Source organism: Ranitomeya variabilis, chromosome 4 (assembly GCF_051348905.1).
Source record: "Ranitomeya variabilis isolate aRanVar5 chromosome 4, aRanVar5.hap1, whole genome shotgun sequence".
Classification (NCBI taxonomy): Eukaryota; Metazoa; Chordata; class Amphibia; order Anura; family Dendrobatidae; genus Ranitomeya; species Ranitomeya variabilis.
The window spans coordinates 516,287,740-516,305,214 of record NC_135235.1 but is presented as its reverse complement, the minus strand read 5'-3'; the positions used below and the strand labels follow the sequence as shown (position 1 = coordinate 516,305,214).

Sequence of the window (17,475 nt, the reverse complement as noted above, 5' to 3'; positions counted from 1 at the left end):
CATCAATACCCCTAAGAGGAATAGGATTTTCTAATGGTTCAAGAGTAAATCCACAGCGCTTAGCAAATGAGAGATCCATGAGACTCAGGGCAGCACCTGAATCTACAAACGCCATGACAGGATAAGATGACAGTGAGCAAATCAAAGTTACAGACAGAATAAATTTAGGTTGCAAATTACCAACGGTGACAGGACTAACAACCTTAGCTATACGTTTAGAGCATGCTGAGATAACATGTCTAGAATCACCACAGTAGTAGCACAAGCCATTCCGGCGTCTATGAATTTTCCGCTCATTTCTAGTCAGGATTCTATCACATTGCATTAAATCAGGTGTCTGTTCAGACAACACCATGAGGGAATTTGCGGTTTTTCTATCACATTGCACCGAATTAGGTGTCTGTTCAGACAACACCATGAGGGAATTTGCGGTTTTGCGCTCCCGCAACCGCCGGTCAATTTGAATAGCCAGTGCCATAGTATCATTCAGACCTGTGGGAATGGGAAAACCCACCATAACATTCTTAATGGCTTCAGAAAGGCCATTTCTAAAATTAGCGGCCAGTGCACACTCGTTCCAATGTGTCAGCACGGACCATTTCCGAAATTTTTGGCAATACACTTCAGCCTCGTCCTGCCCCTGAGACATAGACAGCAAGGCCTTTTCTGCCTGAATCTCAAGATTGGGTTCCTCATAAAGTAAACCGAGCGCCAGAAAAAACGCATCAAGATCAGCCAATGCCGGATCTCCTGGCGCCAGCGAAAAAGCCCAATCCTGAGGGTCGCCCCGTAAGAACGAAATAACAATTTTTACTTGCTGAGCAGAATCTCCTGAGGAACAGGGTCTCAGGGACAAAAACAATTTACAATTATTCACGAAATTCCTAAACTTAAACCTGTCTCCGGAAAACAGTTCAGGAATCGGTATTTTAGGTTCTGACCTAGGATTTCTGATAACATAGTCTTGTATGCCCTGCACACGAGTAGCCAGCTGGTCCACACTTGTAATCAAGGTCTGGACATTCATGTCTGCAGCAAGCATAGCCACTCTGAGGTAAAGGGGAAGGAGAAAGAAAAAAAAAAAAAAAAAAAAACTCAGAATCTTCTTTCTTATAATCCCTCTTCTGCAATGCATTAAACATTTAATACTGGCCTGGCAAACTGTTATGACCCCAATGGCGAGGGTCTCAGAGGAACGTGGAAGTCTGCAGAATACAAAAATCCAGCTCATAGGGCAGTGGTAACTGGGTTGACCATATATCTACTCCTAACGCCAACACTAGAAGTAGCCGGGGATCATTCCTACGTTGATTCTAGATGACACGCGCCAGCCGGAGAATCTAGCTACCCCTAGTAGAGGAAAACAAAGACCTTTCTTGCCTCCAGAGAAGGGGACCCCAAAGCTGGATAGAAGCCCCCCACAAATAATGACGGTGAGGTAAGAGGAAATGACAAACACAGAAATGAACCAGGTTTAGCACAGAGAGGCCCGCTTACTGATAGCAGAATAAAGAAAGGTAACTTATATGGTCAACAAAAACCCTATCAAAATCCACACTGGAAATTCAAGAACCCCCGAACCGTCTAACGGTCCGGGGGGAGAACACCAGCCCCCTAGAGCTTCCAGCAAAGGTCAGGATATAGATTTGGAACAAGCTGGACAAAAATACAAAACCAAAACAAATAGCAAAAAGCAAAAGGCAGACTTAGCTGATATAACTGGAACCAGGATCAGTAGACAAGAGCACAGCAGACTAGCTCTGATAACTACGTTGCCAGGCATAGAACTGAAGGTCCAGGGAGCTTATATAGCAACACCCCTAACTAACGACCCAGGTGCGGATAAAAGGAATGACAGAAAAACCAGAGTCAAAAAACTAGTAACCACTAGAGGGAGCAAAAAGCAAATTCACAACACATCCATATCCCACTGCAGCTAAGTGCTTGCCTATGTTTTCTCTTGCTAGACATACAGGCCATCAAAGGGGTTAACTGGAACTTTTATTATTTCCCCATTTACTAAGTTCCAGCATCTACAATTTGTCTTGCAGTTCATATAATGAATATAGATTGGTAATTTGCCTAACTTTACTTTGAAACAGGGTTAGTGAAGGGAAACACTAGAAGTGGTTTAAAGCTGCAGGACCTGATCTTGAATGCAATCACCTATCTGGACACCAGAACAGAGTTCTGGAGGCAGCAGAAACCGATCTATGCCCGGGAAAGGGACCACAGAATCATGCAACAGAAGTGGAACCGGGATCGGAGTAAACCTGATCGGAATCAGTACATCCTCAAGAGCATGGAAGAGATAGATATGTGTATGTAGTCATCTTTTTAATGGCCAAGTTATTTTCAGGATGATGGATGTGTATTGTATCTTCTTTATATTGTTTTTTTTTTTTTAAATACTTTTCATGACCAAAACATTATGGTTTAAGTAAAATAATCATCTATCTACATATAAATTGGCAGGTTAACCACTTTGTCAACTGTGTAGTTTTTTTAAAGACATCTGGTAAATAGTAGTGCCTTTCTTTCTCCTTCCAGGTGCTTTATCCCTAATTTCTGAGCTTCCATTCTTCACACCTACAGCATTCTGTCTACCCGGATTGTCCAGTGCGGTCTAGAAGTCAGTCTGATCTATCCCTCTCTATGCACTCCTCTGTGTCTCAGATACACTGGCAGAACAATATGCAGAAGTTAGGTGGATGAATAAAGGCAGACGGCTATGCTGATATGTAGAGTAATTTACGGAGAGACAGTCCAGCATCCATAAATATATTAGAAAAAAAAAATTATCTTTATTTCAATACTTTTAAAAGGAGTCTGTACATAAAATGACTGTTCAAACCAAGCACAAGAACTTGGTGCACCCTTGGAGTGGATAAACAGTTTAGTGCACCTTTCCATCTTCTTGTTTTTCATCTGTCTCCGACCTCCTATGGTTCCTTTAAAGCCAGAGCTGTCAATCAAGGAAAAGTAGGACAGCGGTAGATGGGAATACAAGTAGGTGGGAAAGTGTGCTAAACTGTTTGTCCACTTCAAGGATGCACCCAGCTCCTGTGCTTGGTTTGAACAGTCATTTTGTGGAGACAAACTCACTTTAAAATCCAAGAAGTTAGTAAAACGAACTTCCGTTCCACACAGAAGATGCTGTGCGACCCGGGTAGTCAGACTGTTGGTCTTGTGGCTGAGGACAGGAATAGCGCCTCAGAATTTAGGAATAACGCACCCAATAAAAGACGCTACTATTTACTGGATATCTGTTGCTATTTGGACAAAATAAGAAACCTTGGAGTTCTTCTTATCATCCCTTTCCCACCAAGTGACATTTTTTTTTTGTTGGTTTTGTTTTGCTTTGCAATTAGGTTTTTCCTTCAATTCCTCAAAGTCACAACAGTTTTATTTTTCCCATAGCCATATGAGGGCTTGTTTTTTTGTGTGTGGAAAGATGTCGTTTTAAATGACAACATTCATTTTACCATGTAACTTATCAAAGAACAGGGGAACAAATTCAAAATGTGGTGAAATAGTGTAAAAATGCAATTACCACATTTTTAGGACTATAAGACGCACCCCAAATTTTCAGGAGGAATATGGGGAAAATAAATTAATGCGTAACATGGGGGTCCGTCTTACATTCCTGAATTCAGCTTGGTGCTGCAGGTTCGTCGGTGGTGCAGGGGAACGGCGACATTTTGTGAAAGCCCGGAGCACCCGCAGCCCGTATCCCAGTCTGGTGCTGCAGGTTAGGCAGTGCTCAGTGTTGTGGGGGCTACGGCGACATTTTGTGAAAGCCCTGTGACCCCTGCATCGAGGCACTTCTATTGCCTTGATGCTGTGGCCTCCAGGAAAATGGCGGCCGGAGGCAGCGCATGCGCAGATTAAGATCTCGGCAATCTCAATCTGTGCATGCGCTGCTTCCGACGGCCATTTTCCCGGAGGCCAGATTGATTCCCAAGGCGCAGATTGAGATCTCAGTAATGACATCTCGTCTCGGGAGATGAGATCTTGGAGCCGACATCTCAGTCTGCGCATGCACCGGCCGCCATTTTCCCGGAGGCCACAGCATCAAGGCAATAGAAATGCAGGGGGGGCTCCGGACTTTCACAAAATGTCGCCGGAGCCCCCCCCGCACCAGGCTGGGATGGGAGCGAGATCATCGCCCTGCAGCGTCGGACCACTGGAAGAATCGCCCGATTCCTGCTGCCACCACGCTAACTGTAAGTACATTCCGACTATAAGACGCACCCCCGTTTTCCCCCAAACTTGGGGGGAAAAAAGTTTGTCTTATAGTCCGCAAAATACGGTACCTAGTAACATTATTCTTCAGATCTATGATTGCATCAATACCAAACTTGTATAATTTTTTTATACTATAATGATAGAAGAAATTTTGATAGTCTTTTTGATTGCATTTTTGTCAGGGAAGTGTGTAAAATGAAAAACTATAAGCCTGTATTTATTTGTTTTACCGTGTGTAAAGTGGAGCTGTCAGAAGTGTCGAATGTTTGCTCTTATTTCATTCCTGCTCATCCGCTGAATATATTGTTTTCGTTTTTTTATTCCCCATACGATTTTGGAGATATAGGCCTTTTTATTTATTGCTAATTTCTGTGGTCTTTACTAAGGGGGTATGGGTCCCAGAATTCTCTGGGGAGCTGTGTCTTTAGACTGATGTGCATTACCAGCCTCTAAGCAATGCCCCTCTATAAAGACTAAAAGTAGCACTAATGCTGGGTTCACATTGCATTAATGGCAATGTGCTGACGGCATCCGTTACATAGCGGCACTAACGCTATGTAACGGATGCGTTAGCGCACCCATTAGCTGCCATTATGTAGCGCATCGCTAACGCATGTCATAATCGGCATGCGTTAGCGATGTGCTGTCATTCTGTGACGGACCCTCGGACGCGGTCTGCAGCGTTTTCGGGTCCGTCACCGCTAGCACAGATGAAGCATCTGCGCTAGCGCGATCGCATAACGCGATCTTTTTCGGCACTTGCGTTAACGCAGTCCGTTTAACGCATGCGTTGAGCGGACTGCACTAACGCAATGTGAACCTAGCCTTACTAAAAAGACCCATCTCTGGAAACATATAATGAATTTAAAAAAAAAAATCATACTCAGGGAAGCAGTGGGAATAAAATAAGTGCAAAAATTGGCCACTTTTGACCTAGTGACAGGTACTCTTTGACATATGGGCTTTGTGTCTGAAAAAGTCAAGTCTATCAAAATATAAAATTGATTATCCCGTATTTTATATATTTATTTATTTAAATTTTTTAACTTTTGAATCCGGAAGAGAGGGATGATCTAATCAAATTTTATAACGTTATTAGTTTTTTGGTTTGTGTTCCTAAGGGGCTTAAACTTGCAATTGTTTGATGCTTCTAAAAAATACTGAAAATTACTGACCATTTTATAATAACACAGACTGGGCTTTATAGGTGTACTAAGGTGGTCCATTAGTAGGCCCTCAGCTGTCATCAGTATCCAAAACAATCCCATTAAGAAAATCCTAGTTTTCATTTATTCCAAATTTCAAGGTAGATTAATTGGAATAAATCTGACCATATAGGATTTTTTAAAAATGTTGTGCAACTTACCACTACTAAGGTATTTTTCAATCATTGTAGTACTCTCCAATGGAAATGCTGAAGAGAGCTACAAGAAAGGCCGCAAAGTGTTGAAGAACATCCATACTTGGAAAGATGACACCCCAAATAAACAGGAATTGATAGGTAACCTGCACAGCTGCATTGGCAATGCCCTTATGGATATGGGGCAGATGGAAGAGGCTCTGCAAAGTCACCAGAAGGACCTCAAAATTGCACATGAAAGGTTTGTCAGCTAACCTCTTATCAGTACTGATCATGTCTACCCCAAAGTATTCTGCTCCTGTACCTTATATTGTATTAGTTACCGTATATTCTCGAGTATAAGCCGAGATTTTCAGCCCATTTTTGGGGGCTGAAAGTCCCCCTCTCGGCTTATACTCGAGTCATACCAAGGGGTCGGCAGGGGAGGGGGAGCAGGGGCTGTGTAATTATACTCACCTGCTCCTGGCGCGGTCCCTGCAGGCCCCTGGCTCCCCGGCGCCCCAGCTTCTTCCTGTACTGAGCGGTCACATGGTACCGCTCATTACAGTAATGAGTATGCGGCTCCACCTCCCATAGGAGTGGAGCCGCATATTCATTACTGTAATGAGCGGTAACGGTGACCGCTCAGTACAGGAAGAAGCTGGGGCACTGGGGAAGCAGGGACTGCACCGCGCCAGGAGCAGGTGAATATTGCACAGCGCTCCCCTCCCCGTTATACTCACCTGCTCCCCGTTCCGGCGCCGCTCTGTCTTCAGCGTCTTCTGCTGTGACGCTCAGGTCAGAGGGCGCGATGACGTGGTTAGTGTGCGCCCTCTGCCTGAACGTCGGTGCAGAAGACGCTGAAGATGGAGCGGCGCCGGAACGAAGTCAGGTGAATTTTGAAAGTGCCGGGGGCCTGAGCGACTGAGAGGTGAACATGTGATTTTTTTTTATTTTTTTTTCATCGCAGCAACAGCAAATGGGGCAAGTGTCTGTATGGAGCATCTTATGGGGCCATAACATTTGTGCAGCACTATAATGGGGCAAGTGTCTGTATGGAGCATCTATGGGGCCATAACGTTTGTGCAGCACTATATGGGGCAAGTGTCTGTATGGGGCCATAATCAACGTTTGTGCAGCACTATATGGGGCAAGTGTCTATATGGAGCATCTTATGGGGCCATAATCAACGTTTGTGCAGCACTATATGGGGCAAATATCTTTATGGAGCATTATATGGGGCAAGTGTCTGTATGGAGCATCTTATGGGGCCATAATCAACATTTGTGCAGCATTATATTGGGCAAATGTGTCTATGGAGCATCTTATGGGGCCATTATTAACCTTTATGTAGCATTATATGGGGCATATTTTAATATGGAGCATCTTATGGGGCCATCATAAACTTTATGGAGCATTATATGGGGCTCCTGATTCAATATGGATATTCAAAAACACTTAACCTACTGATTTCTCAATTAATTTTACTTTTATTGGTATCTACGGTATTTTTATTTTTGACATTTACCGGTAGCTGCTGCATTTCCCACCCTAGGCTTATACTCGAGTCATTAAGTTTTCCAAGTTTTTTGTGGCAAAATTAGGGGGGTCGACTTATACTCGGGTCGGCTTATACTCGAGTATATACGGTAATTTGTATCTTACAACTCTGGTCATAAAGTCATGAAATAAATTCAAAGTTGTTTTTCAGCAATTTACCAGAAGCTAAATCCCGAGCATTGGACAATATAGGAAGGGTTTATGCACGAATTGGGAAGTTTAAAGAAGCTGTAAAAGTGTAAGTGTCTTGTTTATAGGGCTTTAAATGGAAGACTACCGATCCAAGTGTCTCAATAGGTAGCTCCAGATCCAGGACATTTTTTGTAATATTACCCCCCTTTATCTTTTTTAACTAAAGGTGGGAGGAGAAGATTCCTATGGCAGCTTCAAGCTTAGAAAAGACCTGGCTCTTCCATGAAATTGGTAGATGCTATCTGGAGCTGGAATTGTTGGAAGAAGCTAGAGACTATGGTGTGAGATCTCAACATGAAGCAGAGGAGGCTGGGGATGTTGAGTGGCAGCTCAATGCTAGTGTCCTAGTAGCACAAGCCCAAGGTAAACCACCTAATATGTAAGAACACAAAAATTAATCATGTATTTCCTCAAGTGAAACTGTACTATCAGCAAACTTTGCATAAATCAATATTATATGTGAATATAGGTGACTTTGCCATACATCTTATCAGAGAATTTTACTTCTTGAGGCACTTCTTGCCCTCTTCCAACCTCCTGAATCCACTGTGCACTCTAAAACCACAGCTCATCTTCCAAGGCACAGAAAGGTGTTAGGTTATACTTTATGTAGAGGTGCGGATTGTAGAAGAGCAGAGTGAGAAAACAATCTGAATGAGACGCAGAAATATTGTGCTCTGCTTTCTAACAAGCTGTTTACCTCACCCCAGAGCTGGATTCATAGCTACACTGCTCAGTACTGAGGTGTAATTTCCTCCATGTTTCTGTTGTTTTGTCTGTGTGCTAAATAAGGAATAAAGAGCAGGAATCCCTCTCGATGTATTGTGTATGTGAGGCATTATTGACGCCTTCCCCCTCGCATCAGTTCAGAGATAGAGCTTGCAGAGGGGAAAAATAGAAAAAATGAAGGATATAAGACAAATAGTGGCGTGATATAGTGGTATTCCTCATGTCCACTCAGGACAGGATATTCTGAAAGATTATATGAAATTACAGTTATTCCTTTAAAAAGGAATAACTAATAATAAGAATTAGGCACAGGAGGCCTAATGTCCATAGACTGTTTTGCTGGAAACAGCAACTCCTGAGGGTTAGGAATGGATTGATGGGGACAACCCCTTTGTTTTACACTGCCAAATGGCACAATAGCTCTTTGGTTAGCAGTGGTTTTGGGATTCTGTTATTGAAGCTTTAGAAGATATTTGGTTTCCATTGAAACTGAGCCTACAGTAGTGTATGTGAAAAATTAGACTGTGAGCCATATTGGGACAACCTTTGTGTGGTGCTCTGAAGTACACTATAAGGGCAAAATTATTAGCTCACCCCTCTTAATTATTGAATTCAGGTTTTTCATGCCATCCGATTGCCAAAGGTGTATAAAATCCAGCCTCTCGCCATGCCGTCTGCCTTTACTAATACTTGTAAATGAATGGGTTGCTCAAAAGAGCTCACTGACATCAGTGTGGTCCTGAAATAGGTCACCATTGTAACAAGTCAGTTCATGACATTTCTTCCCTAATGAATATTCCATATTGTTAGTGATATTATTGAAAAGTCAACGCATTTAAGAACTACATCAACTCAGATCAGAGAGCGAGGTAACCAAGTGCTGGGGGCACATAGTACATAAAGGTTTACCACTGTTTCCTGACCCAATGACAGTAGAGCTAGAAACTGCCTCTGGCATTACCAAAAGCTGTGCATCGGGGGCATCATGACCTGGGTTTATAAGGGCAAAGCAGCTAGATGTAAGCCTTACATCACCAAGCTCAATGCCAAGTGTCACCTGTAGTGGTATAAAGCTTGGCCATAGACTGTGGAATGATGAGTCGCACTTCGCTATCTAGCAGTCTGATGGACGAGTCTGGATTAGATGAAATCTGGGAGAACCTGTCTGATTGCATTGTGCCAGCAATAACATTTTGTGAAGGACGGATAATAATACTATGGGCTTGATTATTCAGGCCTAGGTCCCTTAGTTTTAGTGAAGGGAAATCCTAATGCTTCAGCATACCAAAACATTTTGGATAATTTTATACTTCCAGCTTTGTGGGTCCAGTTTGGGAAAGGCCCTTTTCTGTTCCAGCATAACTCTGTCGCAGTACACAAAGCAAGGTCATCTTCAAGACATCTTCAAAATTTGACAAGCTGATAAATTCATAAAATATCAGTTTTTTATTTTAAATTCATAAAAAATTCATGATATTAGAGGAAGATGAACGTTGACGCGTTTCGACACACAGGTTTTAACTGTAACGATACGATTAAGACCTGACTGTCGAAACACTGTCTGTAGGTTACTGTCCACAATCCTGCTGACAGGTTCCCTTTAACCCCTTTCTGCCATTAGACGTACTATTCCGTCCATGCACAATTTCTTAAAGAAATTTTACCACTATTATGAAGTACAATATGTCTCGAGAAAACAATGTCAGAATCACCGGGATCCGTTGAAGCGTTCCAGAGTTATAACCTCATAAAGGGACAGTGGTCAGAATTGTAAAAATTGGCCCGGTCATTAATGTGCAAACCACCCTTGGAGGTATAGGGGTTAAGCTGCTGTGATTGCCACAGGTCCAGGTTTTCTAATCCCCACAGACTTTAGGCATTGCGTTGTATCCACATGTCTTCTTACAGCTAAACGATATCCTGGAGGATGGGAGGGAAGGGATGGCTTCCCAGGGGTCCCTTGTATGACCCAAACTATCTGACTCAGCCAGCCTTGTATGGATATTTTTTCATTTATTTGGTGGCAATGCAATGTCACATCACTTTGACTAGGTGCGGCTTTCCCTGATTCGGATAAGTTCACACAGTGCGTTTTTTTTTCTGCAGCAAAACCTGATCATCTTGGCAGGAAAGAAGCTGCGCCAAAAACGCAGGTTTAGGTACGTTTTTGGTGCGTTTTTTTCATGCGTTTTTTTCTCTTTGTGCATGCCAATAAAGTTGAGTGCACACAGAGAAAAGAAAAACAACTTCCTGCAGATAGAATGAATAGATAGAATAGATAGATTGATAGAATAGATAGAATGAACAGATACATTGACAGAATAGATTGAATAGATAGATTGATAGAATAGATAGATAATAGAATAGATACATTACCTGCGATATCCCCTTCCCCGGCATTTTCCCACGGTGTAGAAGCTACCTCAGGTCAGTCTGTGAGTGGTCGCAGGCTCAGTGACGTCACCGCCAGTTACTGAGCCTGCACCCGCTCCATCTCATTCATTCCCCAGTAGTTTACAGCCGGGGAGCGGTCGCATTAGCAGCTCTCCCGGCTGTAAGCTTTATCTCCCCCAGATACTGTGTGGGACACTCATTATATTGGACTACATTGGATCAGGGAGTATACTTCTGCTTTTTTATTTTATTTTTATTTTAGAAGATCGAGGGCTTCTCTTTGGAATGGCAGAACAATAAAAAGATTGCAAAACTGTGTGTTGTTTTATTTCATTAAAATACTTTTTCTTCGTGTGTGTGTGTGTGTAATTAATATAGGATTAAGTAATGGATAGGTGTCTTATTGACACCTCTCCATTACTAAGCCGGCTTAATGTCACCTTACAATAGCAAGGTGACTTTAACCCCATATTACCCCGCTTGCCACTGCTACAGGGCAAGTGGGAAGAGCGGGGCAAAGCGCCAGAATTGGCACATCTAATAGACAGGCCTTTTCTGGGCAGCTGCGGGCTGCTATTTTTAGGCTGGGGGGGCCTATATCCATTGCCCCTTACCAACCTGAGAATACCAGCCCCCGGCTGTGAGCTTTAGCAAGGCTGGTTGTCAAAAATGAGGGGGACCCCACGCCTTTTTTTTTTAAAATTATTTATTTAAATTAAAATAAAACTTGAGGACCACTCTACTCTTGATAACTAGCCTTGCTCTCTGCCAGCCTCTCCCGCGGTACCACCAGCCGAACGCCGTCGCACCACACACACACGTACACACTTAATACGCCGTACGCAGCACACACACACACACACACACACCCTGTATGCACCGTACATACCACACAAACACTGTATTCGCCGTACGCAACACACACACACACTGTATACAGCGTACGCAGCCTCTTGTGCGGTACCAGTAGAGGAACATCGTCGCGAACATGCCGCTGCCGGGATCAGCCAAATGATTCACTGACTGCCACCATCTTTGTACAGGAGGAGCGCAAGCGCAGTTTTAATGTGACCGCCGCTATCTGTCTGCACAAAGATGGCGGCGGTCTGATTTACTGCGCCTGCGTAAATTCCGCGCAGGCAAAGTCAGCACTTGGGGAAAGAGAGAGTGGAGCACATGGGGGGGGGGGGAGAGATTCTCAACGCTGCAGAGCCTGCCCCCATCGTGACATTACTGCCTTCCCGATGCGATGGCATTGGGCCTCCATCTAGTTAATTATAATAATCACCAATGGCATAAAACCAATTCAAGATCATTTGCTCTGTGACACAAATAAGGTAGAGAGAAATACTGATTAACTGTAGAGTCAATAATTAATTGTAACGGAATCACACAACCATAGGAAACATTGATATTACTTTACCGAATGGTTCTGTAACCAGAAAACCCTGAACATTAGTCATGGCTGTGGTTCCTGAGACTGTGGTTCAGAGTTGACATATTGACCTTCTATGATCACAAGTCTTCTTTATTTTCTTTTAGCAAAATTAAAGGATTATGAGTCTGCTGTGATCAACTTCGAGAAAGCCTTAGAGAAAGCGAGAATGGCAGACAATAAGGATGCAGAGCAGGCCATCATTACTGTGAGTATGCTTAACCCCCTATTGCCTAGTGTAGCTCTCATGTTCCTCTTTAAATTGAAGCCAGCCTCATAGGCTAATAAGCCTAAAAGGGTAAGGTCAATCTGAGCATCCAGGGCACGGTCAGTAGCTTGTAGGGCTGTAGTCTGGTAACCCGGTCCTCATCCTTCATGTCTTTTTCAGACTTTGTGATGTAATCTTCAATTGTATTGTCCCATCTGTTTCAACTGGATCAAGTGAGACTAGCAGAGCTTAGGAGTTCAATGAAGACACCACTGCCCTGTGGCCTATTATGCCCTAATTGATGATAAATGTCACCAGGTTTATAATGCTTGGCCTGAGAGCAGCATAAAGTAGGGAGAGAGACCCTGATTCTAATGCAGGGTCACTTACTAGGCTTTTTGCTGTAGTTTTATCTGCTGCTGCTCTTCTTGTTCTAAGTGATGAGCTTCGCTCTGCAATCCTCGATATTCACAAGCTCTGTCTATTCCCCCACCATTGAATGACAGCTTTCTGCCTATGTACAGTGCTAAGCATAATGTGAATCACTGCAGCAATATAATAAACTAGCTGTTTCCAGCCAGATAACGCTCGGTATGCTCATCGCTATCTAATTAACACTGCTAGTGATTAAACTAAAGTAAATAATGACAACATTCAATAGCACTTACGCAGGTGGTAAATTAACTTAAAATGAAGTTAATAACAATAATAATAATAATAATAATACTAATACATTTTATTCACAGTGTAAAATCAAAAGCAAACTGGATTTGTGTGGTAATGTGTGGGGACAGAGCCTTGTGTGGTAATGTGTGGGGACAGAGCCTCGTATAGTAATGTGTGGGGACAGAGCCTCGTGTGGTAATGTGTGAGGACGGAGCCCCATGTGGTAATGTGTGGGGACAGAGCCTCGTATGGTAATGTGTGGGGACAGAGCCTCGTGTGGTAATGTGTGAGGACGGAGCCTCGTGTGGTAATGTGTGAGGACGGAGCCTCGTGTGGTAATGTGTGGGTACGGAGCCTCGTGTGGTAATGTGGGGGGACGGAGCCTTGTGTGGTAATGTGTGGGGACAGAGCCTCGTGTGGTAATGTGTGAGGACGGAGCCTCGTGTGGTAATGTGGGGGGACGGAGCCTCATTTGGTAATGTGTGGGGACAGAGCCTCGTGTGGTAATGTGTGAGGACGGAGCCTCGTGTGGTAATGTGTGGGTACGGAGCCTCGTGTGGTAATGTGTGAGGACGGAGCCTCGTATGGTAATGTGTGGGGACAGAGCCTCTTGTGGTAATGTGTGAGGACGGAGCCTCGTGTGGTAATGTGGGGGGACGGAGCCTCGTGTGGTAATGTGTGGGGATGGAGCCTCATGTGGTAATGTGGGGGGCGGGATTATGTGTGGTAATATGGTGGGGGGGCAGGATTATGTGTGGTAATGTGGTGGGGGCGGGATTATGTGTGGTAATGTGGTGGGGGGGCGGGATTATGTGTGGTAATGTGGGGGGGCGGGATTATGTGTGGTAATGTGGTGGGGGTGCGGGATTGTGTGGTAATGTGGTGGGGGGCGGGATTGTGTGGTAATGTGGGGGGGCGGGATTATGTGTGGTAATGTGGGGGGGCGGGATTGTGTGTGGTAATGTGGTGGGGGGCGGGATTGTGTGTGGTAATGTGGGGGCGGGATTGTGTGGTAATGTGGGGGGGCGGGATTGTGTGTGGTAATGTGGGGGGGGCGGGATTGTGTGTGGTAATGTGGTGGGGGGGGCGGGATTATGTGTGGTAATGTGGTGGGGGGCGGGATTGTGTGTGGTAATGTGGGGGGGCGGGATTGTGTGTGGTAATGTGGTGGGGGGGCGGGATTGTGTGTGGTAATGTGGTGGGGGGGCGGGATTGTGTGTGGTAATGTGGTGGGGGGGCGGGATTGTGTGGTAATGTGGTGGGGGGGCGGGATTGTGTGTGGTAATGTGGGGGGGGCGGGATTGTGTGTGGTAATGTAGTGGGGGGGCGGGATTGTGTGTGGTAATGTGGTGGGGGGGCGGGATTGTGTGTGGTAATGTGGTGGGGGGGCGGGATTGTGTGTGGTAATGTGGTGGGGGGGCGGGATTGTGTGTGGTAATGTGGTGGGGGGGCGGGATTGTGTGTGGTAATGTGGTGGGGGGGCGGGATTGTGTGTGGTAATGTGGTGGGGGGCGGGATTGTGTGTGGTGATGTGTGGGGGCGGAGCTACTGTGCAGGGGGAGGGATTAGCGAGTAATCACGATGCCTCATATATATAGATTCAAGATTTTTGTACTTTTGCCTAAGGCTCTTGAAAATGCAAAAAGTGGAACTACTGGGGAGAATAAATCAGAAGATGGAGAGAGGGAAGATGGTCCACCTGGTAGGTGATCAGAAAAAGAGTGTTATATTTAAGATTCCTAGGCCCGGGCATATTGATCCCTATCCTTCCTTTTCTTCATTGTGTATAAATCCTTTGTCTTTTGTTGATCAATTGTAAGATTGAAGATTTTGTATAGGTCTTATGATTAGAGAATGTCTTATCCTGGCTTCTTGCTCTGCCTTTCTATAAGGGCTAATTAATCCTATAATACTACAATTGGAGCTACTAAGGAGCCTTAAACTCTATACTTAGAATTCAATGCACACTGATGTTATTTTCCATATCATGTGATTGCATTGTGTTTACATTATTTGTTAAACTTAGAAAAACATTAGAGGAGCGCCATGTTTTTCCAAACGCGTGAGACAGAAAATCAAAGAACATAATGAAGCAGATTTATCAATACGCTCAGACAGTGCAGACTGACATGACAGATTTATCATAATCACCGAGGTTTCCGTGTTTCTTATGGGTTATCACTTTACCATAATACACAATAACCGCATTCATTATTTTTTGTTTTCCAGAGGAGGAATGAAGAGGAAGAATCCTGAAACATCCACTAAGAGCAAATTTAATCTGAAATGTACAGACTACAATTAGTTACATTTTACCTGCAGAACATGTTGCTACTTACCGTATATACTCGAGTATGAGCCGACCTGAGTATAAGCAGAGGCACCTAATTTTACCACAAACAAATGGGAAAACGTATTGACTCGAGTATAAGCCGTGTATTCATTGTCCCCGCATTCCTATCCTTGTATGTTTGGCCCCCATCCCCATCCTGGTATGCATGACTCCTCATCCCCACCCTGGTATGAATGGCTCAACATCACTATTCTTGCATGCATGCATGGATCTTCATCCCTATCGTTTTATGCATGTTTCTTCATCCTTATCCTTGTATACATGACCTTCTTATCCCTATTCTGGTATGCATGGCTCCTCATCCCTATCCTGGTATGCATGGCTCCCTCATCCCTATCCTGGTGTGCACTGTTCCCTTATCCCTATCTTTGTATGATTGGCCCCCATCCCCATCTTGGTATGCATGGCTTCTCATTCCTATCCTTGTATGCATGGCTCTTCGTCCCTATCCCGGTCTTCATGGCCCCTTCATCCCTGTCCTTGTATGATTGGCCCCCATCCCCATCTTGGTATGTATGGCCCTTATCAAATAATATTAAAAAAAATGCAACCATTATTCTTACCTTCCTGGGCTCCCTCTCAGCGTCTTCTTCCGGTGCCAGCAGCTGCTTTATGCTTGTAAGCAGCGCATGGCAGGGACGTCACGCGCTGCTTACAAGCAGAGCTCAGCTGCCAGAAAACTTGCAGCTCCCCACGCCGAGACTACGTGCGTGGTGGGCAGTGAGTATTCATTGCTGTTAAGTAGCGCACACAGTGTCAGCGCAGCCGCCGAGTGGTCACGTGTGCCCGCTACTTAAGAGAAACGAATATTCACCTCTCTCCAATGGGAGTGGAGAGAGGTGAATATTCATTTCTCTTAAGTAGCGGGCACACGTGATCGCCCAGCCACTGCAGGAAGCCAGCGGCTGCGGCTGACATTGTGTGCGCTAATACAGAGAAATGAATATTCACTGCCAGCGCAGTGAATATTCATTTCTCTTTAGCAGCGGGCTCAGGAGTTAGCTGCAGCAGCCGGCTCCTGCCTCTGTGACCCTCTGCTCCGTAGCTTCCGCTCCCCCTCCATGTTCTGGACCCTCACTCGAGTATAAGCCGAGGGGGGCATTTTCAGCACAAAAAAATGTGATGAAAAGCTCGGCTTATACTCGAGTATTTACAGTATTTAATTAATGGAAATAAAACAGCAATAAAACATTTCCTTCTGAATTCATATTTTTGCGCATTTGTGTCATTTCCCTTCATTTATAATTCTGTAGGTGGATAATTTATAGGTGGGGTTTACCAAAACTTGTAACTGTTGTATTAAACAGCCACACAAGAAACATAATGGCTGCAACAAAAAAATTAGGAGAGATATATGCAACCACAAAATGTATTTTTAAAAGTGAGCACATGGCAGGATAAGCATTAGGCTACATTCACACATCCGTGTGCTGTCTGTTTTTCTTAGGCCTCTTTCACACTTCAGTTGTTTGGCGTCAGTCTAAAACCGCCAGTTTCCTCAAATAACGGATCTGTCATTTTTTTTTGGCGGATCCGTTATTTTCCCATAGACTTGCATGACGGATTGTGGCGGATGGTCGTCAGTTCCATCCGTCATGCGACGGATCCGTCGAAATTTGGCGGACGTTGTCTAGACATAGACGGACATTGAAACGTTTTTTGTCAACGCCGAAATGACGGTTCGCGGCGGATCCGTCGCGTCCGTCATTCCATAGAATGGCCGCCTATGGGCGACGGATCCGTCGCGACCGTCATTTCGGCGGATCCGTCGCCCCAATCCGTTTTTTCAATTGCGCATGCTCCAAAAAGTAGATACTTTTCCCAGACAACCCCCAAGTAACGGATCCGTCAAAAAAACGGATCCGTTGGAACCGTTTTCTCAACAATTGTGACGGATCTGTCGATCCGTCACTATGTCGGAAGTGACTGACGCCAAACAACTGAAGTGTGAAAGAGGCCTAAGACAGTACACTGACCCTTAGCATTTCATTGAGCTATTCACACATTCGTTTTAAAAATGGATCCATGTGTCCGATCTGTGAGGTTTTGAGCATGTCGTATTCTTATACGTTTTGCAGATCATACTCTGACATCAAAGGTTATGGGAATCAGTTTGACAGACATGAAAACTGGAAGACATACTTTTTAATTCAGTGATTGATCCTTTCTTCACTGATCCATTGTTAAAGGGTTTCTCCAAGAATGTAATAAAATGGCCCCCACCACATAATTTAAACGTCAGCCTCTTCCTGTCACATATCAGGATATGCTGCGGTCTGAAGAAACTCAACTAACAAGACTTGTCTCTACTTATATACAAGGTTTATTGTAAATACACTTATTGGTGACTT

General features: G+C 44.3%; 1 protein-coding gene across 3 annotated transcripts in view; it reads left to right on the top strand.

The window, feature by feature from the left end:
• ODAD4 (outer dynein arm docking complex subunit 4) overlaps window positions 1-16,571 on the top strand; it is a 36,096-nt gene extending 19,525 nt beyond the window's left edge. Inside the window, exons 6-13 of one of the 3 annotated variants that reach the window (XR_013213396.1) lie at window positions 2,103-2,321; window positions 5,645-5,849; window positions 7,299-7,385; window positions 7,506-7,702; window positions 12,005-12,105; window positions 14,398-14,473; window positions 15,001-16,270; window positions 16,306-16,571. Coding sequence is in view for 1 of the 3 variants with exons in the window: in XM_077252158.1 (XP_077108273.1) it covers window positions 2,103-2,321; window positions 5,645-5,849; window positions 7,299-7,385; window positions 7,506-7,702; window positions 12,005-12,105; window positions 14,398-14,473; window positions 15,001-15,011 (896 nt within the window). In the remaining 2 variants the exon portion in view is untranslated. Of the gene's footprint in view, window positions 1-2,102; window positions 2,322-5,644; window positions 5,850-7,298; window positions 7,386-7,505; window positions 7,703-12,004; window positions 12,106-14,397; window positions 14,474-15,000 lie in introns of all 3 variants that reach the window. The other 2 variants (XR_013213397.1, XM_077252158.1) reach the window with 2 other exon arrangements.
• Window positions 16,572-17,475: the final 904 nt, after the last annotated feature.